The following is a 24,782-nucleotide window of genomic DNA, read 5'->3' as shown; positions in this document are numbered from 1 at the left end:
GCAACGCCCTGTGTCCTTTTGAAGAACGTCTCTGCCAGCACTCAGCATGGCACGGTGACAGCTAAGGTGATGCCAGGTCTGCTCTGCACGAATCGGCCAAGGAAGGATTTTGCCACATCCTAGCCAAGATTTTGTTGATATATCTGGATGCCCCCATCCTGTACTTCGACCCTGCTTTGAATGTTGACAGGGCCCCGTCCAATCCCCAGAAGGATTTGCCAACGATGTGGTGGAGTTCGGAGTGAGATTTTTTTCCCCCTGGTTACTCACTCCTCCTCCTTCGGCTGTTTTAGCTACCCGGACACGGAGAGAGAGAGAGCAGGAGAGGGGGGCTCTCGTAACCCTTGGGCACCTCTTGAGATTTTGGCCTCTTCCTTTCAGGAGGAACCGAAGAAAGTGTGCTTCACCTACGACCTTTTCCTCAACCTGGAAGGAAACCCGCCGGTGAATCACCTGCGCTGCGAGAAACTCACCTTCAACAACCCCACCAAGGAATTCCGTCACAAGCTCATCAAAGCCGGAGGGGTGAGTGATTAAGGGGCAGGTAGCCCTTCCTAGGGACTAGGATCGTGATGGAGAACCTATGGCACGCGTGTTGTCATGTTGTCCATCTTCTTTTTCTCCTCTGGCCCTGGGATCTTGGAGAGAAGGTTTGACTCTCAATCTGGGTTTTTTCCTGCAGGAGATGAAACGATTGTTTCTCCAGTCAACTTAAAAGACATTATGGAAGTTTTAAATTTGGTTCAGGCTTTAAGGGGCGGCTCAGTGGCTAAGACGCTGAGCTTCTCGATCAGAAAGGTTGGAAGTTCAACAGTTTGAATCCCTAGCGCCACATAATAGAGTGAGCTCCCGTTGCTTGTCCCAGCTTAGCAGTTCGAAAGCAGGTAAAAAAGGCAAGTAGAAAAATAGGAACCACCTTTGGTGTTGAGTCATGCCGGCCACATGACCACGGAGACGTCTTTGGACAGCGCTGGCTCTTCGGCTTTGAAACGGCGATGAGCACTGCCCCCTAGAGTCAGAAACGGCTAGCACATATGCGCGAGGGGAACCTTTGCCTTTTAAGTAGGACAATTATTTCGTAATTGTCGTTTTTATGCCGTTTCGATTTGCTTGATTTTAATTCTCTTAAAAGTTCACACGCTGTTCTTGGGTTAATCTTGGTGGCAACCAAGACAAAAAATATCAGTAAATCCAAATTAATTTAAAAAGTATTGTGATGGGCGGCTGCCCTTTGCTTTTTGATATTGATTCTTTGAGGCTGAAGAATAAGACTAGAAAAGGTGTAGAAAAAAATCATAGTCCCTTTCGCTCTTTGTAACAGAACTGCAGCCGGGACTCACACAGGAAGTCCTCGAATTAACGACTGCAATTGAGCCCAAAAATTTATGTTGCTAAGTGAGTCTTGCCCCATTTTACGACCTTTCTAGCACTGTTGTTAAGTGAATCACTGCAGTTGTTAACTTAGGAACACGGCTATTAAGCGGAACTGGTTTCCCCCGTTGACTTGTTGCTTGTCGGAAGGTTGCAAAAGGGAATCATGTGACATTTCCCCCACCCCCCCAGGACACTGCGACCGTCATTAACACGAGTCAGTTGCCAAATATCTGAATTTCGATCCTCTGACCGTCGGAATGCTGCAGTGGTCCTAAGTGTGGAAACTGGTCACAAGTCCTTTTTTTCCCGCAGTGCCGTCGTAACTTTGAACAGTCCCTAAAAGAAGCGTTGTAAGTTAAGGACTACGTGTGAAATGGACGAACGGCGGATAAAAAAGCGAACACTTTAAACTCCAGTGGAGGAGATGGATTTGTAGCTGGGAGTTGAAATGAGGGCATCCTTGGGGCTCTCTGAGATTGCCGGGTTCCTTGCAGGCGTTTCGTTACCCAACTAGGAAACATCGTCAGTTCTAGAAGGGAGGAGGAGGAGGAGTGTGGGCCCTTGGTGTGCTCTCTGAGCTTGGTGGTTTCCTTGCAGACGTTTCGTGACCCCAGCAGGTAACATCTTCAGTGCTGTTCCCAAAGGTGTTTTTTTTTTCAAGAGGCAACTGGACTTCCTGGTTTTTCTTGTGAAGACGTTTCACTCCTCATCCAAGAAGCTTCTTCAGCTCTGTTGCTTCGTTGGCTAAGGAAACACCTGCGATAAAACAACCAAGCTCAGAGGCCACCAAGGATCCCACAATCCCCCTCCTCCTCACCTCGAACCCCACTGTCCTGACCTGGGCTTCCCCCAAAAAAAGTAGGAGGCAGAGTCCTGATCGTGACAAAACCCCTTTTATTAAATGAATGTGAATTTTTCACCTTCAGCAAAGAGTCTTTCAAAGGAGTATTTATGACCACAGACCTTATCTAGCTTGGAAAGCTGCCATGTAGCTATTTTCCAAAGGAGGCGCTGTGCAAGGAAAGGCTGGGCACAGAGTCTCTGAGATTCACGGACACATCTACACACTCCTGGAACGAATCTAACGGCCAGATGGACGAATTGTCTCCTGCAAAAGCCCTCTCTCCTTTCCCTCCTCTTTTATGTCCTATGGGAGGGGCCATTCACTGTCCACCTGTGGCTTTTCTCCCAAGTCCACCCTGATTTCTGAGTTGTTCTTTTCTTCTGGCAGCTCTGCGCATGCGCACACGGGGAACAGGCTCCAGCTGTTCTTCTGCCTCACTTTGTCTGATTCCGAAGGCAGCTGATCACTGCCAGACGGCCTCGGCCCCCTCTCTGCCTCCGACACAGAGCTCTCATCCGAGCCTTCCCCAACCTCCTCACTTACCGACTCTGCTGCTAGCTCTGCTGGCGAGCCACAACACCCACTCCTTTCTAGCACTGATGACGTTCCTTAGTTGGGTCATGAAATGTTTGCAAGAAAACAGCCAAGCTCAGAGAGCCCCATGGACTGCACTATCTTCTCTTCCTCCTCACCCCCTTCTAGCACTGATGATGTTCCCTAGTTGGGTAATAAAACATCAAGGACCCCTTACTCTAAACTCCTCCAGAATTCTCACAGAGTAAATCTATAGTAACGCAGGTGGTTGGTTCAGTCTGATAAGATTCTGCCTGGAAGATGAACAGCAACAAAGAAACTACTCCGAAGTACCGTATTTCTCTGAGTATAAGACGCACCTTTTCCCATCCCCTCCCCCCAAAAGAGGGTGAAAATCTGGATGCGTCTTATACACTGAATACAGCATTTTTGGACTCCCGAAACCCCACCCCCTTCGTAAAAATGGATGTGCAGAGGATTTGGGAGGCCTGCAAAGTGCTCCAGGGCGCTGGGGAGGGTGAAAAATGGGCCATTTTTGCCGCCCCAGCCCCCAGGAGCACTCTACAAGTCTCCCAAAGCTCTGTATGTCCTTTTGCAAACAGCGAGGCGTGCAGATGGTTTAGGAGGCGTGCAGAGTGCGAAAACTTATTTTAAAAAATTTACCTCTTTAAAATCATGGTGCGTCTGATACGCCGAAAAATACGGTAACGCCGTGTGTCTTTTTTCTGACTGGCTGGGGAATTCTGGGAGTTGAAGTCCACAGGTTTTAAATTCGCCAGGTTTGGAGATCAAACCGTTGATCTGGACTCTTGACCGATGAGAAGCAGGCAGAGCATTTCCAAGATTGATGGCCGTTTTCTCCCCCAGGTGATGGTCATGCCAGAAGGTGCCGAAACCGTCTCCAGGCCGAGTCCTGACTACCCCATGCTTCCTACCATCCCCCTCTCGGCCTTCTCTGATCCTAAGAAGTCCAAGCCATCTCATGGGTCAAAGGTGAGTCGCTTTGGAACACACGGAGTCCGTAATGGAGCCCAAAAGGCCTGTGGTTAACTGAAAGTCGTGCGACGTGAGTCTTGCCCGCATTTTACGCCTTTTCTTGCCATCGTCGTTAAGTGAATCACTGCAGCTGTTAACATTTAGTAATATGGTTGTTATGTGACTCTGGCTTCCCCATTGACTCTGCTGGTCAGAAGGTCGTAAACGAGGATCAGGTGACTCCGGGGACACTGCAATGGTCATAAGTATGAGTCTGTCGCCAAACAGTTTGAACATGTGACCACAGGGGCGTTGCGATGGTCCTAAGTGTGAAAAACCTTCATAAGTCACTTTTTTTCAATCCCGTTGTAACTTCGGTCACTAAATGAATTAACAGAGCTATTAAGAGGCACACATATGTATAAATGTTTTTCAGCATTAAAAAAGGGGGAAAATTGGAAATTATTATCCTAAAATATATCCATGAAATGTAATCGTTGTGGGGATTCTCCGTCCTCCAGGTTGTGGTGCTTTTTTTTGCAAGAGAAAACTGGGCTTTCTTCGTTTTTCTTGGAAGACGTTTCGCTTCTCATCCAAGAAGCTTCTTCAGCTTCAGAGCGGAGAAAATCCAGTTGCCTCTTGGCGGGGGGGGGGGGGGGGGGGAGACAACAACAGCCCCCTTTGGCCCTTGGAATGGCTAGTTCTTCAAGACCGCTTCTAACGAGGACTAGAATGTCCATTTAATTAATAACCTAACGTCCCGAAGAGAAGAGAGTTCCGGAAACTGCTTCAGTGAGAAAAAGAGAGAGAGATAATTTACCGTGGGAAATAGGAAATCGGGGAAAACCACAGTCTGGCCGTTTCCTTCCAATTAAAAAATCCTGACGTGGAAAAGAGATCCGGCTTTTTACTCTCGTTCCAAAGGGCAGAATGAATTTCTTAATAGTTGGAGTTGTTCAACACTCTCAGTTGAGCAGGAGGCAGCCTCTGGTGACGCCAAATTGCTAAAGGTTTTTCACACTTAACGACCATTGCAGCATCCCCACGGTCATGCGACCATAATTTCTGACGGTAGGCAAACTGGTTCACATTTACGACGGTCGCTGTGTCTCGGAGGGGGGTGGAGTATCACACTATCCCCTTTTGCAACCTGCGACAAGCAGAGCCCACCGGGAAACTGGATTCACTTAACAACCATGTTACTGGTTTACTAACTGCAGGGTTTCGCGTAACAACTAGAAAGGTCGTAAAATGGGATGGAACTCATTTTGGCTGTCTTGCTTACTTAGCGACAGACATTTCGGGCTCAGTTAGGCGGTTGTAACTCAAGAACTACCAATATTAAAGCAAAATTGTCCTTAATGAGGCAGGTGCACGCTATGTTTCCCGGTGGTGTAGTTGCTACCCATAAAAAGCAGCGTCATCCACACCAAGGTGATTGTTCCGTAAGTAATGATTTCGTCTTCCTGGAAGGGTCTTTCTCGGCCCACCAGGAACTGTACAAAGTTTTTTGTTTTGTCCCCCAAAGTTAACTGGGGTCGATGTGACTTTGTGCCCCTGCAGGAACTGGGCATGTCTGGTTTAATGGAAGGAGGGACTAGGGGGAGACACAATGGCAGCCTCCCAATATTTGAGGGGCTGCCATAAAGAGGAGGGGGGCCAAGCTGTTCTCCAAGGACCCCGAAGACAGAAGAAGCAACGGGTGGAAAATAATCCGTAGATCAACCATGATGAACCTTTTTCGCCTCGGGTGTCAAAAGCACGCCCTGTCGCTTGTCCACCCCCATAATTTAATGCCCCAGCGCACACTGTGCCCCCTGCGCATGCGCGCTTGACACACACACACACACACACACACACCCTCCCCATCCCTGCTGCACCATGCATGCGCACACGGCTTTCTTGGCGCCTGGGGAGGGTGAAAACGGCCTCCCCCACCCACCCTCCCCAGAGGCCGGAAACAGCCCATATTCCGACTTCTGGTGGGCACGATAGGCCCGTTTTTCGCCCTCCAAAGGTTTTCTAGGAGCCTGGGCAGGGCGTAAAAACGGCCCCACACGCAAACCAGATGTTTGGGAACATACTTCCGGGTTCCCCGTTGGGCCGTTTTTTCTCCCTCCGGAGGCTTCCATCAATCCTCCAGAAGGCAGAAAACAGCCAAAAATCAAGGCCGAAAATCAGCTGGCCAGAGTCTGCATGCTTGCTGGAGCTGACAGGGCCCTCAGAAATGGCTCTGCGTGTCACCTGTGGCACATGCGCCAGCGATTCGCCATCATGGCCATAGATTATAGACTAGGGAAAAACCAGGTTTAATGGCAGTAACCGTGAGAGGGATCTCGGAGTCTTAGTGGACAATCAATAGGAGCCAGCTGTGTGGGGCGGCAGCAAAAAAGCCACTGCAATCCTCAGTTGCGTTAAGAGAGGGATACAACAGACATCTATACAAAATTTGTGGGACACCATGAAATCTTATTCCCGTGGAATTATTATAGCGTATTCAGCAAAAAGAAACAAAGAGAAATGGGCACAACAGAAGATATTAGAGGAGGAAATTAAAAATTTAGAAATAGAATTACAAAATAAGCCACAAAGTGACAAAATTAGAAAGGATTGGATGTTAGCAAAACATAAATTAAATATATTAGACCAGGAAGAAATGGTAAAGGGCCTAAAACTAACAAAGCAAAACTTCTTTGAGCGAGCAAATAAACCGGGGAGGTGACTGTCATATAGATTGAGGAAAGAAAGAGAAAAAAGATTAATATGTCAACTTCAAGAGGAAACTGGTGAACTACAACAATAGAAGGGAAGAAAAAGATTGCATACAAGTACTTTGAGAATCTGTATAAAGGGGAACAAGTAGATGGAAAAGAAATAAAAGAATATCTAAATGGAGAAGAAACCTTGACAATAGCAGAAGATATGAAAGAAATGTTGTCAAAAAAAATAACGAAACTAAAATTGAAACAGGCGATTCAGAAACAGAAAAATAATAAGACGCCAGGCCCAGATGGATTCCCATCAGAATGGTACAAAATAATAGATGAATTGAACGAATTGATAGAACCTTTGATGCTGGAGATGTAGAATGAGGCACTGATGAAAGCAAAAATACCAGATTCATGGAGGGAAGCACATATTACATTAATATTTAAAGAAGGTGCAGATAAAAAACAGAATCAAAACTATAGGCCAATCTCGTTGTTGAATGCCGACTATAAAATATTCACAACAATAATAGCGGAGAGATTGAAAAAACTATTAAATGACTGTATACATCCAGACCAAAATGGATTTCTCCCAACAAGACAAATCAGGAATAACACTAGAATAATAGCAAATATTTTAGAGTACTATGAGGCGCATCCAGAGAAACAAGTGGCATTCGTCTTTCTGGATCCGCAGAAGGCATTTGACAATATAAATTGGGAATTCATGATACAACAAATTAAGAATATGAAATTAGGGGACCAATTTGAGAAAGATTAATAGAAACGATATACTCCACCCAAAAGGCAAATATATTACTAAATGGGGAAAGTACAGAGACCTTTAAAATAATGAAAAGAGTAAGGCAGGGTTGCCCACTATCACCTCTGCTCTTTATCCTGATGCATGAAAATCTTTTAATAAGAATTAGACAAAATTTGGAGATAAGAGGAACTAAAATTTAAAAAGAGGAATATAAAATCCAGGCCTTTGCAGACGATTTGGTATTCATTATAGAAGACCCACTAGAAACAGGAAATAGTTTAATGCGAGAACTAGGAAAATATGGAGATGTAGCAGGGTTAAAGATTAATAGAGAAAAGACTAAAATGATAATTAAAAATTTGAAGGAAGAACAAAATAAAGAATTAGAAAGAATAATAGGACTCCAAGTGACACAGTTAAATATCTTGGAATATGGCTAACTGCAAAGTGCTCAAAATTATACAAAATTAGTGCAACAAATAAAAAAAAAGACCTAGAACTATGGGGGAAACTACAACTAACATTATTAGGGAGAATAGCAGCGATAAAAATGAATGTACTACCCAGACTATTATACCTATTTCATTCTGGCTGTTCCGACAGGCCTGGGGCTAAAGAGCTGTTGCCCCCGTCTCGAATGGTATGACTGTTGTGTGTTTTTAAATTATGCATTGTGCAAAGTACGAATTAGTGATAAAAAAAAACTTTGGATTGTGCAGAGATGGACAAATTAACACTGAAATTAAAAGATAAAGAAGAGTCGGAATATTATGAAATTTGGAACAATTGGTGCAAATGGCTGCCAAACAAGAATAAAATTAATTAAGCCGAAAAACAATATATATATAAATATATATAGAACTGTGTATAAAGGCGTATAAATATAGAAGCGAAATATTATATACATGTACAGGTATGATGACATAACAATGTTGATATAATGACTGTAAGATGTTGTAGAAGGGAAAAAATAACAAACATCTGCTAAAAAAAAAAGAGGGATATAATCAAGATCAAAGGAGGTACTAATACCACTCTATAAAGCCTTAGTAAGGCCCCAGCTAGAGTCCTGCACCCAGTTCTGGTTACCGCACTGTTGTGGCCCAGCAGGAGCCGTTGGAGCTGCCACCAGACTCCGACAGCGAGGGGCCCTCTGAGTCGGCTCTGGAGGATGTGGAGGACCCTGGACAGGGTTCCGACTCTGAGCAGGGCACACAGACGCTGGTTGGCCACCAGGAGGCGCCTGAGCCTTGAACCAGTGGGGAGGAGACAAGGGAGAATGATCCAGAAGCCAGTAGTGAGTTGTTCCTGGATGCACGCCATCGAAGAGCTACTAGGCGTCAGGAACAATTTTGCAATTACAGGAGGTGATTGTACTCAGCTGGTGGTCATTAGGCTCCTTTCCATACTATAAGAAGACTCCTTGTGCACACGGCCCTCTTTGCAGAAGTCAACGCAGGAACGAATGTCGGAGAACATTGTTAGAAGCTTGGCAGGCTGGATTGCTGCCAAGCCTTATCTGTGTTTATTGCTGCCCAAGCTTGTCTGTGCCGGTTTGCTGCCAAGAACCTGTCTGTCTGTTAATTAAATGCCGTAACTTATCTTTGGCTCAGAGTGTGTGTTGGTGTGCTGAGACTCTGGAAAGAGGGCAGAGAAGAGCAACCAGGGTGATCAGGGGACTGGAGGCTAAAACATTAAATAAGGAAGCTGTGGGAGTTTCATCCCTGGAAGCTTTCAAGAAGAGACTGGACAGCCATTTGTCAGAAATGGTGTAGGGTCTTCTTAGGCGGAGGGTTGGACTAGATGACCTCCAAGGTCCCTTCCAACAATGTGATTCTGTTCTGTCTTTTTTCCTCCGATGTCTAGGAGGTGAACAAAGAGGGGGGCAAACTCCCCAAGTCCCACAAAGTCACCCGGGAGCACCGGGAGAGGCCCCGGAAAGACTCAGAGAGCAAAGGCTCCTCGCGAGACCCAGAGCGGGAAGCTGGCAAGGCCGCCAAGGAGCCCTCCAAGAAACACGCCACCGAGAACAAAGGCCCGAAGGAGGAGAAGCCCCTCCCCAAGGCCGCCCTCAAGGAGGCCAAGCTGGCCCTGAAGGAGCACAAGCTGGAGAACGCCTCGCCCAAGGTGGGGGCGCCCCCGGCCCCCGAAGGGAAGCCCTCGGCCAAGCGGCCCCTGGCGGTGGAGTCGCCCAAGCCCATGGCCAAGAAGCCCAAGAAGAACAGCTCCAAGGGAGCCAAGACCCTCCCCACCAACGCCCACCGGACCACCACTACCACCACCACCACCACCTCCTCCTCCTCCTCTGCCTCCTACGCGGAGAAGAAACTGCCCAAGGAGAAGGGGCCCAGCGCCAAAGCCGAGAAGGCCAAGCCGGAGAGCGAAGCCAAGGCCATGAAGAAGCCCGTGGAGGTGACCGTGGCCGAGGAGTCCAACTCGGAGGACGAGGCCTCACTCAAGTCCGAGGTGAGGGCCGGCCAGGAAAGATGGCTCCCTTCTGCCCACTTGGGGAGGGAGGGGGGGTTGCCCAGGGCATTCGGGTAGTCCTCGACTTAACGACCGTTCGTTTAGTGACCGTTCAAAGCTGCACTCGCACTGAGAAAAGGGCCTCTGGTTTTCACACTTAGCGGCCGTTGCATCATTCGCACGGCCACATGATTTATACATGGGCCCTTGGTAGCCGACCCATGTTTAGGACGGTCGTTGGCATCCCCGGGGGTGTGAACCAAAGTCCAGGGGGGTGGGGAGGGGCCGATTCGCTTCCCGTGTGACGGAGCGAACGCTTTCAGGGATTTGCTGAACAAAAGTGGCGAGGGAAGTTCGTAAAAGTTGGATCAAAGTCACGTAGCGACATACATTTTGGGCTCAATTCTGGTTGTAAGTCGAGGACTATCTGTACAAAATATACATATTATAAACCTCATGCTGCCCAGAGTCACTGACTTAGTGAAGGTGGGTAGACGGATGGGTGAGTGGATGGATGGATGAGAGGGGGGATGGGTGAGTGGATAGATGGGTGAGTGGTTAGTTGATGAATGAGTGGGTGGATGGGTGACAGTGGGTGAATGGATGGATGCGTGAGTGGTGGATGGATGGGTGAGTGAGTGGATGGATGGATGGATGGATGAGAGGAGGGATGAGTGAGTGGTTAGTTGATGAGTGAGTGGTGGATGGATGGGTGAGTGGATTGGTGACAGGGTGAGTAGATGGATGGGTGAGTGAATGAGTGAGTGAGTGGTGGATGAGAGGGGGGATGGGTGAGTGGATGGATGGGTGAGTGGTTAGTTGATGAATGAGTGGGTGGATGGGTGACAGTGGGTGAGTGGATGGATGCGTGAGTGGTGGATGGATGGGTGAGTGAGTGGATGGATGGATGAATGAGAGGGGATGGGTGAGTGGATGGATGAGTGGTTGATGAGTGAGTGGTGGATGGATGGGTGACAGTGGGTGAGTGGATGGATGCGTGAGTGGTGGATGGATGGGTGAGTGAGTGGATGGATGGATGAATGAGAGGGGATGGGTGAGTGGATGGATGAGTGGTTGATGAGTGAGTGGTGGATGGATGGGTGACAGTGGGTGAGTGGTTGGATGGGTGAGTAGTGGGTGGATGAGTGTGTGGATGGGTGGGTGGTTAGTTGATGAGTGAGTGGTGGATGGATGGGTGAGTGGATTGGTGACAGGGTGAGTAGATGGATGGGTGAGTGAATGAGTGAGTGAGTGGTGGATGAGGGGGGATGGGTGAGTGGATGGATGGGTGAGTGGTTAGTTGATGAATGAGTGGGTGGATGGGTGACAGTGGGTGAGTGGTTGGGTGACAGTGGGTGAGTGGATGGATGCGTGAGTGGTGGATGGATGGGTGAGTGAGTGGATGGATGGATGAATGAGAGGGGGGATGGGTGAGTGGATGGATGAGTGGTTGATGAGTGAGTGGTGGATGGATGGGTGACAGTGGGTGAGTGGTTGGATGGGTGAGTAGTGGGTGGATGGGTGAGTGAATGAGTGAGTGGATGGGTGGGTGGTTAGTTGATGAGTGAGTGGTGGATGGATGGGTGAGTGGATTGGTGACAGGGTGAGTAGATGGATGGGTGAGTGAATGAGTGAGTGAGTGGTGGATGGGTGACAGTGGATGAGTGGGTGGAGGGGTGGTGGGTGGTTGAATGAATGATGGGTCTGAGGAGGGAGTGGGGGGGCAGCAGGGGGCTCCTCTCTTTTATTGACATTCTTCTCTCTTCTTCGTCCTTTTCTGGGGGCGGCAAAGTCTGCCGTTTCCAGTCCTTCCAACTCCAGTTCCAGTTCCGACTCCAGCTCCGACTCAGATTTCGAGCCCTCTCAGAACCACAGTCAAGGTAGGAGGGCCCCCCTGCTCCCCACTCCATGGAGGCTTGCACTCAGCCTCCCCACACACCTCCGGGTGCTGGAAGGGGCTGCCCAGGGTTGCTATGGTGAAGGGCCCTCCAAAGACCCCCAGCCTCGTCCGGTGGGTTGGTGCCGCAGCCTCTGCCCTGCTGCTGGGACCCTGGTCCTCCCGCAGAGCCCTTTGGCCCCTGGACCCCTCGGCTCAGAATCTCTCAAGCGTGGCCACTTTAAGAGGGCTGGACTCCAACTCCCAGAATCCCCCAGCCAGCACGGGGAATTCAACCCACGTTGAGCAGATGGGTACCCACTGAAGTTGGCGGGGCAGGGCTGTGTAATAGGGGCCACCCTCGGGCCCCCTCCCCAAAGATGGCTCTCGGGCCCACGCCGGGCTCCAGCCGAAAGTTTCCGAATAGACTTCAAGGGTGGCCCCGCGAAGAGCGTTGTCCCCACGCTTGTGCCAGGCCGCCTCACCAGGGGACAGGAGGACGCGAAGGCAGCCGGGCGCCCTGCACTCAACCCCTGAGAAGGCCCGCACTCCCACTGCCCCAATTCCTCCCAGCCCCAAACCCCTGCCCCTTCTCCAGCCCCCCCCTTTTATTAAGCGCTGAGCTTCCTGCTCGCAGGGCCGCTGCGTTCCATGGTGGAGGACCTGCAGTCAGAAGAATCGGACGATGACGATACTTCCTCCGAAGAAGAGGTGGCCGTGAAGTCCACGCCCATCAGCAGAGAGGCCAGGTGAGAGCGGGAACACATTCGCACACAAACACACACACCCTCCCTCCTCCTCCTCCTTTTTTGTGGGGGGGGTGGGTTCCTCCCAGCTGGCCTCTGTTCCTCTCTGCAACCCTTTGGGATGAGGGAGGGGAAAGGAAGGGGAGACGACGAAGCTACGATCCAGTTCAAGGGCCCTTTCTGGAACCCCACCCCCTCCCCAATAGATAGATGGATAACCTTTATTGTCATGCGTGCACAATGGCACACATTGAAAATGAGGTTGTGTTGCCTGCTCTTAAAAGTGTTCACATACATAACAAGCGAATGGAATGGAATAAGAGGATCAGGAATAGAATAGAAAATAGAGTAGAATAGAACAGAACAGATAAGGAATAAGGATAGAATAATAGAATAGAATCAATAAGGAATAAGGATAGAGAATAGATAAGGAATAAGGATAGAATAATAGAATAGAATAAATAAGGATAGAATGATAGAATAGAATAAATAAGGAATAAGGATAGAATTAAGAAAGGCTAGAATAGAAAATAGAAGAATGAATTAGAATAGAATAGATAAGGAATAAGGATAGAATAGAATAATAGAATAGAATAAATAAGGATAGAATAAGCGAATAGGATAAATAAGGAATAAGGATAGAATAATAGAATAGGATAAATAAGGAATAAGGATAGAATAATAGAATAGGATAAATAAGGAATAAGATAGAATAATAGAATAGAATAAATGAATAAGGATAGAATAGAATAATAGAATAGAATAAATAAGGATAGAATAAGCGAATAGAATAGATAAGGAATAAGAATAGAATAGAATAAATAAGGAATACGGATAGAATAGATAAGGAATAAGGATAGAATAGAATTAAGAAAGGCTAGAATAGAAAATAGAAGAACGAATTAGAATAGAATAAATAAGGAATAAGGATAGAAAGGCAGGCGGGGGTCGTATCTATACGACTTGAACAGGAGGCTGGACTGGAAGACCTCCAAGGTCCTATTCTATTCTATTCTTCTGCTCCTATTCTACTCTACTCTATATTTTCTTCTCTCTTCCTATTTCCTCTTCTATTTTCTCTTCTCTTCTCTTTCTATTTTGTCCTCTCTTCTAATTCATTCTCCGCTATTTTCTATTCTAGCCTTTCTTATTCTATTCTATCCTTATTCCTTATTCTCTCCTACCTGGTCTGGGGGCTCCACCTTCCCCCACTTCTCCCCTAACTCCCAGCCCCCCTGTTTTTCAGGCTCAGCCACAGCGACAGCGACACCGACAACAGCGCCGACTCCTGCCTGCCGAGTCGAGACACGCCCCCGCGGCAGAAGGGCCCCTCCGCCAACAATAAGGTCAGCCGCCTCCTCCCGCGCACGCAGCCTCCAGCCCTGGAAAGCAGCTCAGCTGTGCCAGGCGGCTCATCTGGAGCCCCCGGGGAGGGGGGGGGGATAAGAGGTGGGGGAGGGCACACCCAGCCATCCCTTGCCCAGACGGGGGGCTGGGGGGTCCTGGGAAGGGGGGCAGGAAAAGCAGCCCCCTTCCCTCCTCGCCTGTTTCCAGCGCTGATTTAAGTTGGGAAGTTGTGGGGGGGAGAGGGGGAGTCCACCGGGTCAGAGGAAAATCCCTCCGGCCCAAAGAGGAGGGGAGGAATTCATTAAGTGGGTTTTGCCCCATCTTACGACCCTTTTTTGGCATGGTCGTTAAGCGAATCTCTGCGGTTGTTAAGTTAGCAGCACGGTTGTTAAGCGAATCCGGCTTGCCCGTTGATTTTGCTCGTCAGAAGGGTCGCAAAAGGGAGGGGGTCAGGTGACCCCGGGATACGGCGACCGTCATAAATGTGAGCCAGTTTCTAAGCGTCTGGATTTTGATCCTGTGACCTTGGGGATGCTGCAATGGTCATAAGTGTGAAAAAAATTGTCATTATCCTTTTTACCAGGGCCGTTGTAACTTTGAACGGTCGCTAAATGAACCGCCGTACGTCGAGGACTGTCTGCACTGTTTTTTACGGGGGAGGAGCGAAGAGGGAGGGGAGGGACTTCATTCCTCAATAGGCCGGCTTTCAGGACTCAAATCCCAGCCACTTGTTTAGCGACCGTCGGAAGTCACAACAACGTTGAGAAAAATGACTGGTTTTTCACAGTTACGACTGCTGTAGCCTCCCCGCGGTAGCGTGATCGAAATGGGATGCTTGGCAACCGGTTCGTACTTACAACGGTCGCAGTGTGATCCCCTTTTGGGACCTTCTGACAAGCAGAGCTGGGGTGGGGGGTGCTGGGTTCCCTTAAGACCCTCAGGGAGTCGCCCCCACCACCCGCAAGGGAGGTCGTAAAACGAGACAAAATGTCCTTCGCTTAGCAGTGGAAACTGGGGCTCAGTTCCGGTCGTTAAGTCGAGGACTACCTGTACACAATGACCAGAATTGAGCCCAAAATTTCTGCTGCTGCGCAAAGGACATTTCGTTAAGCGGGTCCTGTCCCGCTTTATGACCTTTCCTGCTGTGGTTGGTAAGCGAATCGCTGCTGTTGATAGATTGGTCACACCGTTGTTAAGTGAATCTGGCTCCCCCCCCCCTTTCAACTTTGCTCATCAAAAGGGGATCTGGTGACCCCGCCTCCAATTTATGTCCATGACCGTCATAAATACGAGCCACTTCAAATCCGATCACATAACCACAGTCGTAAGTGCGAATCACGGTCCAAAAAGTACCTTTTTCCCCAACGCTGTTGGGACTTCAAATAGTCGCTAAACGAACGGTCACTGAACTGAGGACTGCCTGTGTTTGGGGCTGGGTTGCTTGGGAAACGAAACCTTTTCCCCCGATTCTTCCCGCTTTCCGTCTCAGGTGTCCGGCAGGAAAAGTCCGGAGTCCTGCAATAAACCGGAGAAGATCTTAAAGAAAGGGACTTACGACAAGGTACCCCTCGCTCTCTTTGGGGGTGGGCTCCTTTGCGCCCCCCCCTTTCCCCCACCCACCCACCCACCCCGGTCTCAGATGCTCTTTGGGCCCTGAGCTTGCAGGCGTTTCGCCACCCAGCGAGGTAACACCCTCAGGAGACGTCTGCAAGGAAAACCACTGGGGAGACCCTCCAGGGCCCCCCATTTAGAGCCTCCTGGCTAACCTGGTCTCCCCCCCCCACCCCCTCCTCCTTCCCCCAGGCCTACACAGATGAGTTGGTGGAGCTCCACCGGCGGCTGATGGCTTTACGGGAGCGCAACGTCCTGCAGCAGGTGAGGGGGGGTCTCCGGGGGGCTCTGTCAGAAGAGGGAGGGGAGGGCTGCTTCAGAGGGCTTTTACAGAGTCAGCCTCTTGCCCCTCCCTTCCTTCCTTCCCTTCTTCCTTTCCTTCCTTCCCTCTTTCCTTCCTTTCTTCCTTTCCTTCCCTTCTTCCCTTCCTTCCTTCCCTTCCTTCCTTTCTTCTTTCCCTTCTTCCTTTCCTTCCTTCCCTCCTTTCCTTTCTTCCTTTCCTTCTTTCCTTCCCTTCCTTCCCTTCTTTCCTTTCCTTCCTTTCCCTCCCTCCCTCCTCCCTTTCTTCCTTCCTTCCCTTCTTTCCTTTCCTTCCCTTTCTTTCCTTCCTTCCTTTCCTTTCCCCCCCTCCCTCCTTTCCTTCCTTCCCTGCTTCCTTCCTTCCTTCCCTGCTTTCCTTTCTTCCTTCCCTTTCTTTCCCTCCCTCCTTTCCTTCCTTTCTTCCTTCCCTTCTTCCTTTCCTTCCTTCCCTTCTTCCTTTCCTTCCTTCCTTCCCTCCTTTCCTTTCTTTCTCCCATTTCTTTCCTTCCTTCCTTTCCCTCCCTCCCTCCTTTCCTTCCTTTCTTCCTTCCTTCCCTTCTTCTTTTCCTTCTTTCTTTTCCTTTCCTTCCTTCCTTCCTTCCTTCCTTCCATTCTTCCTTTTTTCCTTCCTTCCTTCCCACTTAGCCCTTAGACTTATATGCCGCTTCCCAGTGCTTTCCAGCCCTCTCTAAGCGGTTTACAGAGCCAGCCTCTTGTTCCCCCCAACAATCTGGGTCCTCATTTTACCGACCTCAGAAGGGAGGAGAGAATTCTGAGTCAACCTTGAGCCGGCCAAGGATCGAACTGCTGGCTGTGGGGCCAGAGTTTTTGCCTGCAACGCTTCAGTGCAACCCCTGCGCCAGCAGGGGCCGCTAGAGAGCCTGGGAAGCATTGGGAAGCGGCACAGGAGCCTCCCTGCTTTGCTCTTAAAGCAACACTGCACCATTTGAAATAACCTCATGCTTCAATCATTATATTCTTATAATTCCGCTTTCCTCATAAGGCTCCGAAGGGGTTTAAAAAGGAGGCGGATGCTGTCGAGATCGGGAAAAGGGGGGGGGGAGCAGGAAGTCCTGGGACGTCTCGCAGCCTAACCCCAGAATGATGCCCCCCCCCCTTGCCAATGGGGATTTAGAATCCTCGAGTAGGAAGGGACCTTTGGGGTCATCTAGTCCAGCCCCCTTGCTCCCTGCAGGACCCTCTGGCGGATGACCAGCCTGGCCTCTGCAGCCTCCCAGAATTCCTTGGACCAGCAGAAACTGGGAATTCCGGGAAACTGGGAGGCAGGCGATGAATTGGTGCCCCCCCCCCCCAACCCAATTCAGAGGGTTACAGAAACAATTCAGAGCGATTAATTTACCCAATGGAGAAATGGGTTCAGGGAGGAGGGGAGGCAGGCCGGTCTGCATTTCAGCGTGTTGCGTTACGGCCTCCTATACATAGTCCTCGATTTACGACCACGATTGAGCCCGAAATTTCAGTTGCTAAGTGGGGACGGTGGTTAAGAGAGTTTTTTCGCCCCCGTGTCACGACCCTTCTCGCCATGGTTGTTACGTCCATATTCAGTTAGTGACCTGGTTGTTAAGTGAACCTGGCTTCCCCCTTGATTTTGCTTGCCCAGAAGATCGCAAACGAGGATCACGTGACCCCCAGGACACTGCGGCTGTCACAAATATGAGACAGTTGCCAAGCACCCAAATTTGGATCGCGTGATCAGTAAGGGGCGCTGCGGCAATCCTAAGTACTAATAAAGGGGAATGTTTATAGCTCAGGGTCCACCCGAGGGGTGTTTGGTGCCCTCTTGAGATGGGTGGTTTCCTTGGAGACGTTTCATGACCCAGCTAGGTAACATCATCAGTGATAGAAGGGAGTGAAGTTTGTGGGGAGGAGGACTATGAGGTCCTGGGTGCTCTCTGAGCTGGGTGGTTTTCTTGCAGGCGTTTTATCACCCAACTAGGTAATAGCATCAATGCCAGTGATGATGATTGTGATGATAGCACTGATGATGTTACCTAGTTGGGTCATGAAACGTCCGCAAGAAAACCACCAAGCTCAGAGAGCACCAAGGGCCCCACAGTCCTCCTCTCCCTCCTCTCCACAAACCCCACTCCCTTCTCGCAATGATGACGTTACCTAGTGGGGCCACGAAACGTCCTCGAGAAATCCTCTTGAGCTCCCCAATCGCCCCTCGTGAAAAATATCCTTCCCAAGTTTGTCCCTTGGAACGGCGACTCGTCGAAGGGTGTGGCAAAGCCAGGGCTACCTCTGAACGTCTCGCAGGGCGGAGTCTTTAACACCCGTGCCTTCCTCCTCCTCCTCTTCCTCCTCCCGTCCCAGATCGTCAACCTGATTGAAGAGACGGGCCACTTCAACGTCACCAACACCACCTTCGACTTCGACCTCTTCTCCCTGGACGAGACCACCGTCCGGAAGCTGCAGAGCTACCTGGAGGCGGTGGCCACGTGACCCTCGGCCTCGGGAGGAGGACCCACCCACTTCTCTTCGGTCTCTCTGGGATTAGGACAGGGGGCCCCGCACCCTGGACTGCGGCCGCTGCCTTACTCGCCCCTCTCGCCCGAAGCACTGCCTTAGGGATCAGCCATGCGCTAGGAAGAACCCTGCCACCACCTCCAACGCTGCCCCGGACTCCGTTTCTCTCCTTTCGGCCTTCAGCTGAGCGCTCGCCTCTGGCCACCGTCCTCTTGCCCCCCACCCTCCCTTTGCTCTGGAGCCCCTCCCGGCGACAGCAGGATTTGATCCCAGCCAGCCTCCGTCTTCTCCTTCCAGCTGGTCGTTTTCAAGCAAGAGAGTTTTGGGGAGGGGGTGTGTGTCGTTTTCAGATACATATATACAGTATATATATCTTATATGTACACGCAAACACACTTGGGGTCAGCCTGGAATGGACGCAGCGCTTGCTTCCGTTGGACTTGCAGCCTCTTCCCCTGGGAACGCCCGCGTGTGGATCTGTGCCGGCACCTGCCCTACGCGGCCATCGGTTGGCTCGAACGTCAGTCTTCCTGCAGCAATTATCGGTGGCCGGAAACTTCTGCCCCGCCGGCCGCCATGGGTGAAAGGAGCCAGCTTTGCGCTGCGGGCTGGCGACCCCGCTGGATGTGCCCACGCGGTGCGCTCGGATCGGGCAGAGTCCGGCACACCGAGGCTCTTCGGCAAAGGATTTCCGGCCGTTGTGCGGCTTCCCTGGAGTCTCTTAAGGCGCCGCCGTTCTCGGTTCCCGGTTCGTTCCAGTTTTTTTGATGGGCTCGGACCGTAAGGACGACCTTAATTGTACGATTGTCCGTTTTCCACGCATACCTACAGATAACCCGCTCGCTATCTGTACGTATGTCCCTATATGTATTTACGGTGTAAAGGAAAAAAAAAAGGAAAAAGGCCAGAAGGGGCCTTGGGGGTCCGGAAAGAGGGTGAAAGGGGGGGGGGGGGTCTGAAGGTTTCTTTTTTATAAAAAAAGGAAAAGGTGAAATAGGGCTTTCGCGCTCCCTTCGGTCGGTTTGTTCAAGGGGGCAGTTTTTGTAGTGATTTAGAAGCGGGGTGGGGTGTGGGAGGGAGTTGGGCCGAAGGCTCCCGCGGACTCCCTCTGTGCTGCGTTTGTCAGTCAGTTTCAATTCGTTATCTGTTCAAGGAACTTTTTTCCTCTCTTTTTTTTGGCCAAAATTGAGCCCCCCCCCCCCCTTTCAACATCTGCTCCGGGTTCCGCGCAGCCAGTTTGAAGCGAAAGAGGTCCTCAAAACGTGTCGTTATTATTTTTTGCCCCCGTTTCCTTTTCTTCCTTTGGAAAAGGCTCCTTTTGCGATTCCCCAGGGTTTGCGAAAACGGACTCTGGTCTTCTCAGACGAGCCGTGGGAATATTTGTACATATTCCTCACTCACCCAGCCACGGTGGGCCCTGCGGAGCGTATTAAGGCAAGGCCAGGCCCTAAAATCATGCGTATACACACACACACACACACACACACACAGAGTCCTCCCCTCCACCTTCCCTTTTTAGCATTTAAAGACGCATCGAGACGCCTGCAAGAAAGTTGTGTGGGATCCTGTCCGGGCCTTGTGGGAACAAAGCCCCCTCCCCTCTCTCCTTCCGAGGCTGCCGATGGGAACCCGGGGGGGCGGGGCGGGCAGGAGCTCCACCTTCGGCCGAACGTGATCTGCTTGTGCGCCGGGACAGAAAATGTAGCCGGCGGCTAAAATTTTCTATTTCGCCTTTCAGAGGGAATCGTCCCCTGTTTCCAGATCCTTCCTTCCCCATCGCTCCCCTCCAAGACTGACGTGGCAATAAGCCGATCCGAGTGAGGTCATGTTGACCCTGTTCCCAGGTGACCCCTTCCCGTCCCTTTTTATTTGGGGGGGGGGGTGTTGTTTTTTGCTGTCTCTCTGTGTACACAACGTTGTTTGCAAATGTTTTTGAGATGTCAGGTTGCCTCCAGCCGCCCCGGCTTTTTGGCAAGGCTTTGAGCCAGGTGGACATTTCCCAATCTGCCCAGCGGAGAAAGAGTGGACAAGCCCTGGCACAGGTCCAGCCGCTTGTCTCGGTGGCATCCCACGGGGGCAGCCACGCTCTGCTCGGCCAGCAACACTACCGCTGAGGTCAGCCTCTCCCCACCCCAGCAGAACTGCTTGCGACCGCTGTAAAAATGAATCCCCCCCCCAAAGCAAGGGCTGAATTCCCCCCCATAAAAATCTCAAATCTCCCCATTTAGTCACAATCCCCCCCCTCCCTCTCCGTAGGTTTGAAGCTGCTTGGAAGAGAAAGGCTCCCATGTGCTTCCAGAGGGCGGAGGGTCCTGGCACTTGGCCGGGGAGGTCAAAAGGGCTGGGCTGGGGTCCTCCTGAATTAATGCTCAGAGGCCCCTGCCACAAAAAGGGAGGGGTCTCTTCCTCTGGAAGAAGGCCTTTGGAGAGCTGGCTAGGGAGAAAGATGCCCGCATCCCACCTCCCCAAAAGGCAGTGGCCTCCGGTCAGCGGTTTCGTGTTTCTAGGGGGCCTGATTCAGGTCCCCAAATTACTTTTGTTTCTCTGCCCCACCACTTGGCTCCCCCAAAGGTGGGTGTTTCGTGGTGGGGCAGTAGCCCCCCAAAACGGCTGGCTGACCAGAGGACCCGTCTCTTCCTCCCCCCCCCCCTTTTCCCGGTAGATGATTCTCTCTTAGGCGCGGCTGTGTTTGTGGGTGTGATGTGATTGTCTTGTGCGTCGTCCCCTCTGCCCCTTCGGACTTCCTGCTTTTATCTTCCCCCATCCGATGCTCACGTCAGGTGGGAAAATTCAAGAGCCGTTTCCACCCAGGCGGAGGGACTCCGGTTGCAAAGGGTCACTTGAGCCTCACGGACCTTTTCCCCTAAACTAAGACCCAGCTGGAGAATAAGCCCTCGCATGGTTTCTTTTCAGGATGCTCGTAATATAAGACCTATCCCAAAATTAAGCCCCAGTTACGCTCGTCAGCCAGACGGACGCAGTGAGTACCGTATTTTCCCCAAAAGTAAGGCTTACTGGGAAACGAGCCCTGATGCCGTAGAGGCACACGGCGCCATCCTGTGCAGGATGCGTGGCCTCACTGGCTCCTTTCCGTGTTCCTGTGCACATACGTGTACTGGCCCTGAACTCCAGAAGAGCAGCATTCCGGCACACATTTCCACACCGGCACTCGGACTTCCGGGTCTCCCTAGTGTGGCAGCCAGCTGTTGGTTGGGGCGGAAATTTGGGTGCCAGCGCATGCGTGCGTGCCAGAATGCTGCTCTTCCAGGTTCTGACGCGCGGGAAGGCAAGCGCGGGCACAGAAATGGTTGGCCTTCACTGTGCTAATAATATGTCTCTTGTAGCAAAAATCAATATAAGACCCAGTCTTATTTTGGGGGAAACGCAGTATATGTATGTGCGTGCGTGCGTGTGTGTCTACACACACTCATCTGGAAGGGGAGGATAACATTTGAGCAAGGTGTGAAACTTTGGAAGTTCTGCTATTTTTCCTCCCCTCTGATTTATTGGGCTTCCCTCGTTTCAGAAGGAGATTTGCAGGAGCAGAAAGTCGAAAGTGTATAGAACGCAGCGCAATTTTGTGTGGATTTATTAATTCCGGACCTTGTTGAGTGGGGGCGACTGGCGACTTCCTAATCCGGGCCAGGAGTCCCCAATCATGGTTAACCAGAGAGGCGGCACAACTCAAAAAACATTGTGGTAGCATTTCGTTGGAGGTGGTGGGCTTTTCCTGGCACACACCCCCCCCAAACCTCACCTCTCGGAGCCAAGGTGGACTTTGTGCTGGGGGGGGGGGGGGTCAACCAACCTTGGCTGTCAGCCCCGTCAACGTGGCTCAGCAGTTCTTGCTCTTTTTCTGGCCGTCGCCAAAATAAATAATTGACAGAATTCGGTGATTTCCTGGGACGAATTGACCCAGGGCACAAAAGACCCCCCGAGTATTTTTAGCGCAACGGCCCGGAATGAGCAAAACTCTCCCTTCCCTCCGACGCCACGTAGGCGCTTCTCCGTTTTGCCAGAAGAAAAGTATTTCACAAGCCGCGTTGAGTTTGTCTTCCTCGGTTTCTCTTTCGTTTTGGCAGCCAAGAAGGGGTTGTAGACTGGGGGGGGTGTCTGCAGGTGGACGCGCACACACACACACACGTCTCCAGAAATGTGGACAGGTGGCATTTAGCGTGAAGGTCCCCCCCTCCCCACTTTAGAGCAGTTTCGGCTAGTAAAAACAGGCCCTGTTTTTGCCCTGTTCTCTGAGGAGCAGTTTGTGCCGGACCCCCTCAATGGAAGGTGCTCGTCTGCAAAGCCCACCCTATTCCCCCCCAAACACATTTGACCCCCTCCCCAAACACCAGGGCCCTCCCCCATCTGTTCACACCTTTTGCAGCACCCACTATTTGCGGGGAAAGGGGAGGGGAGGGGGGGTGTCCAACCTTCCCGATCTTTGAAGACTTGTGGACTTCAACTCCCAGAATTCCCCCCCAGCCAGAGAATTCTGGGAGTTGAAGTTCACTGGTCTTCGAAGGTTGCACCCCAATTGAACGAATCCTCCTGAAACAAGATTTCCCCATTTGGGGTCCGATGTGCCATTTCTAGGATACACCCCCCCCCCCTCTTGCATCCGTTCTTTGGGTATTTTAAAAGTATTTTGGAGAAGAATCTCCCACAGGACCGACTGATCCCTCTCCGTTTTGCTGTTAGTTTCACGGGGGGGGGGGGGGACCGCATCATTTGGGGGGAGTTTTCTAACCTCCCAGCCCTGGGACCTCTGTACTCTGTAGAACAGAGTTGGCGAACCCTTTTGGCACCCAGTCCCGAACCGGGAGCGCGGGGGGAGGAAAAGCGCCCAAAACAAGAAGCGCACCTCACCAGGGCGCAAACACGGGAGCCCCGGAAAGCGGAAGAGAAGTTCCCCGGTGAGCTGGGAAGCTGAGCTTCCGTTTTCCGGTGTGCACATGGATGCCGGTCACTCGGTCTTCCAGTTTCTGGCGTGCATGCCGAAATGCGCCCCAGGTGGCACCAGAAGCCAGGAGTCCCGCTTCCCAGCCTGCACATGCGGCCAGGGAGCCCCTCTCCTGGTTTCCAGCGCTCCCGTGCATGCGAAGACCAGCTGTGCGTGTGAAGCCGGACGCCCGGAGAGACGGCTGTGGGTGCCCAGCCGTAGGCTCTTTCTCCGCTCCTCGCTTTGACCAGGCGCATCACAACCACAATTCAGCATCTCTTTATTTCATTTTACTTTTTCCTCTTTTCGTTGCCAAGTGCACCAAATCCCCCCACACACCTGTCCCATCTCAGGTTCTCCCTGGAGCGGGGGCGAGGTGGGGGGGGACAGGTCTGGCCTTGAGAGCAAAAAAGGGGGGGCGGGATTTTGCACCCCCCAAACGAACAAGTCCTTTTAAGACAAGTATTTGAAAGCTTCGGGTTTTCTCTCTCCGGAGCGAAGGTATTAAATAAATAAATAAAAACAGTCCCGTTAAAAAATTCGTTTTGAAGGCAGGGGGGGGGGTCGATCAGGTGACTCCCCACCCCCCATCCGTCCTGCTGCGGAATCCGAAACGAAAACCTTTTGGAGGGAAAAAAAAAAGTCCTGGGTGGGGAGGGAAATGTTTGTAATAAGTTATGGGATCGTGGTCATTTTTATTTGGGGGAGTGGGGGGGGTCTCCTGGCTTTGAAGCTTTTTTTTGTTACATTTGTGGAAATTTATGGAGGAGTTTTATAGGAAAAATTGAAAAGGAAAAAAAAAGAGAACCTGAAATAAAAGGTGAAAGTTGCAATCTGGAGGGGGGTGTCTTTATGTTTCCTCTTCGGGGGGGGGGGGCGCTTGGCATCCCGCAAATGTGCCCATCAGACGACCGGGGGGGGGGGCTCAGCTGGTTCTTCACTTCCTCCCACCCTGCGCACAGTGTGAACAAGATGGGGGCCCAGTGGGTGAGCCTCCTTCACCCACCTGGCATGGGGGGAGGGTCTCCCTCAGGGAGGGGAGGGCTCCATGTCACTTCCTGGACTCTTTCCAGCTGTGGGGCAATTTGGGGTTCTTGTCTTCCAGGTGGGGAGGGGGGGAAGTTTTGCAGGGTGGGCACAGCAGAGGGAATCTTTATTTGGCAAAGACAGCTGCCTGGCATACCGTCTCGGTGGTACTTCCAGATGTTCCATCCTCAGGGGGGGGGTATGGAGAGAAGGGGAGAGGGGGCTGCCTGCTGCGTCCTGTGGGCCCCTCCGTGCCTGGAGGAAGAAAGGGAGTGTTGTGGCCCGCCGGCAGAGCTGGCAGCAGATTCAGACAGGCAGCTGAACAGCCATGTAAGTTTTGATTGCCCTTCCCCTCCCTCCCTCCCTCCCTCCCTTCCTCCCCTGCCTTGGTCCTCGGAGAGAAGACCCCTCACCCAGGGTCGGGGCGGTTGCAGACAAAGCTGGTCATTTGCATCCCTTTAGAGGGTCATTGAGGCCACCTGGAGGTTCCTCTGTGTCTTCAGGGTCACCCGAGTGGGGCAAATGGGGGTGGAGCCTTCTGCTGAAAGGACTGTGTTGTCAACTGGAGACAGATGATGTCTACCCCAAGGACAAAACACCCAGACACAAACTGAGCAACATGGCATATGCAGTACAATGAGCCCTGTGCAGGTCTGTCCATTGGGGAAACAAAACAGCCACTTCACAAACTCGTGGCACGACATAGAACAAACCCATCTGGACTAGATTCAGCAGCCTCTTGTGGTCTGCCAGCAGCCTGCAGAGCTGGCAGCAGAGTCAGAC

General features: G+C 51.2%; 1 protein-coding gene across 1 annotated transcript in view; it reads left to right on the top strand.

Moving 5' to 3' along the window:
* The window catches only part of MLLT1 (MLLT1 super elongation complex subunit), a 38,065-nt gene extending 14,255 nt beyond the window's left edge, over positions 1-23,810 (top strand). The window contains exons 4-12 of the mRNA XM_032239172.1: positions 382-525; positions 3,620-3,745; positions 9,068-9,667; positions 11,460-11,547; positions 12,181-12,292; positions 13,536-13,635; positions 15,126-15,197; positions 15,440-15,511; positions 17,885-23,810. Of these exons, the coding sequence (XP_032095063.1) occupies positions 382-525; positions 3,620-3,745; positions 9,068-9,667; positions 11,460-11,547; positions 12,181-12,292; positions 13,536-13,635; positions 15,126-15,197; positions 15,440-15,511; positions 17,885-18,013 (1,443 nt within the window). The 3' untranslated portion in view covers positions 18,014-23,810. The remainder of the gene's footprint in view (positions 1-381; positions 526-3,619; positions 3,746-9,067; positions 9,668-11,459; positions 11,548-12,180; positions 12,293-13,535; positions 13,636-15,125; positions 15,198-15,439; positions 15,512-17,884) is intronic.
* The last annotated feature ends 972 nt before the right edge of the window (positions 23,811-24,782 follow it).

Source organism: Thamnophis elegans, chromosome 1, assembly GCF_009769535.1.
Source record: "Thamnophis elegans isolate rThaEle1 chromosome 1, rThaEle1.pri, whole genome shotgun sequence".
In the NCBI taxonomy this organism is placed as follows: domain Eukaryota; kingdom Metazoa; phylum Chordata; class Lepidosauria; order Squamata; family Colubridae; genus Thamnophis; species Thamnophis elegans.
This window is presented reverse-complemented; position numbering and strand designations above follow the sequence as displayed.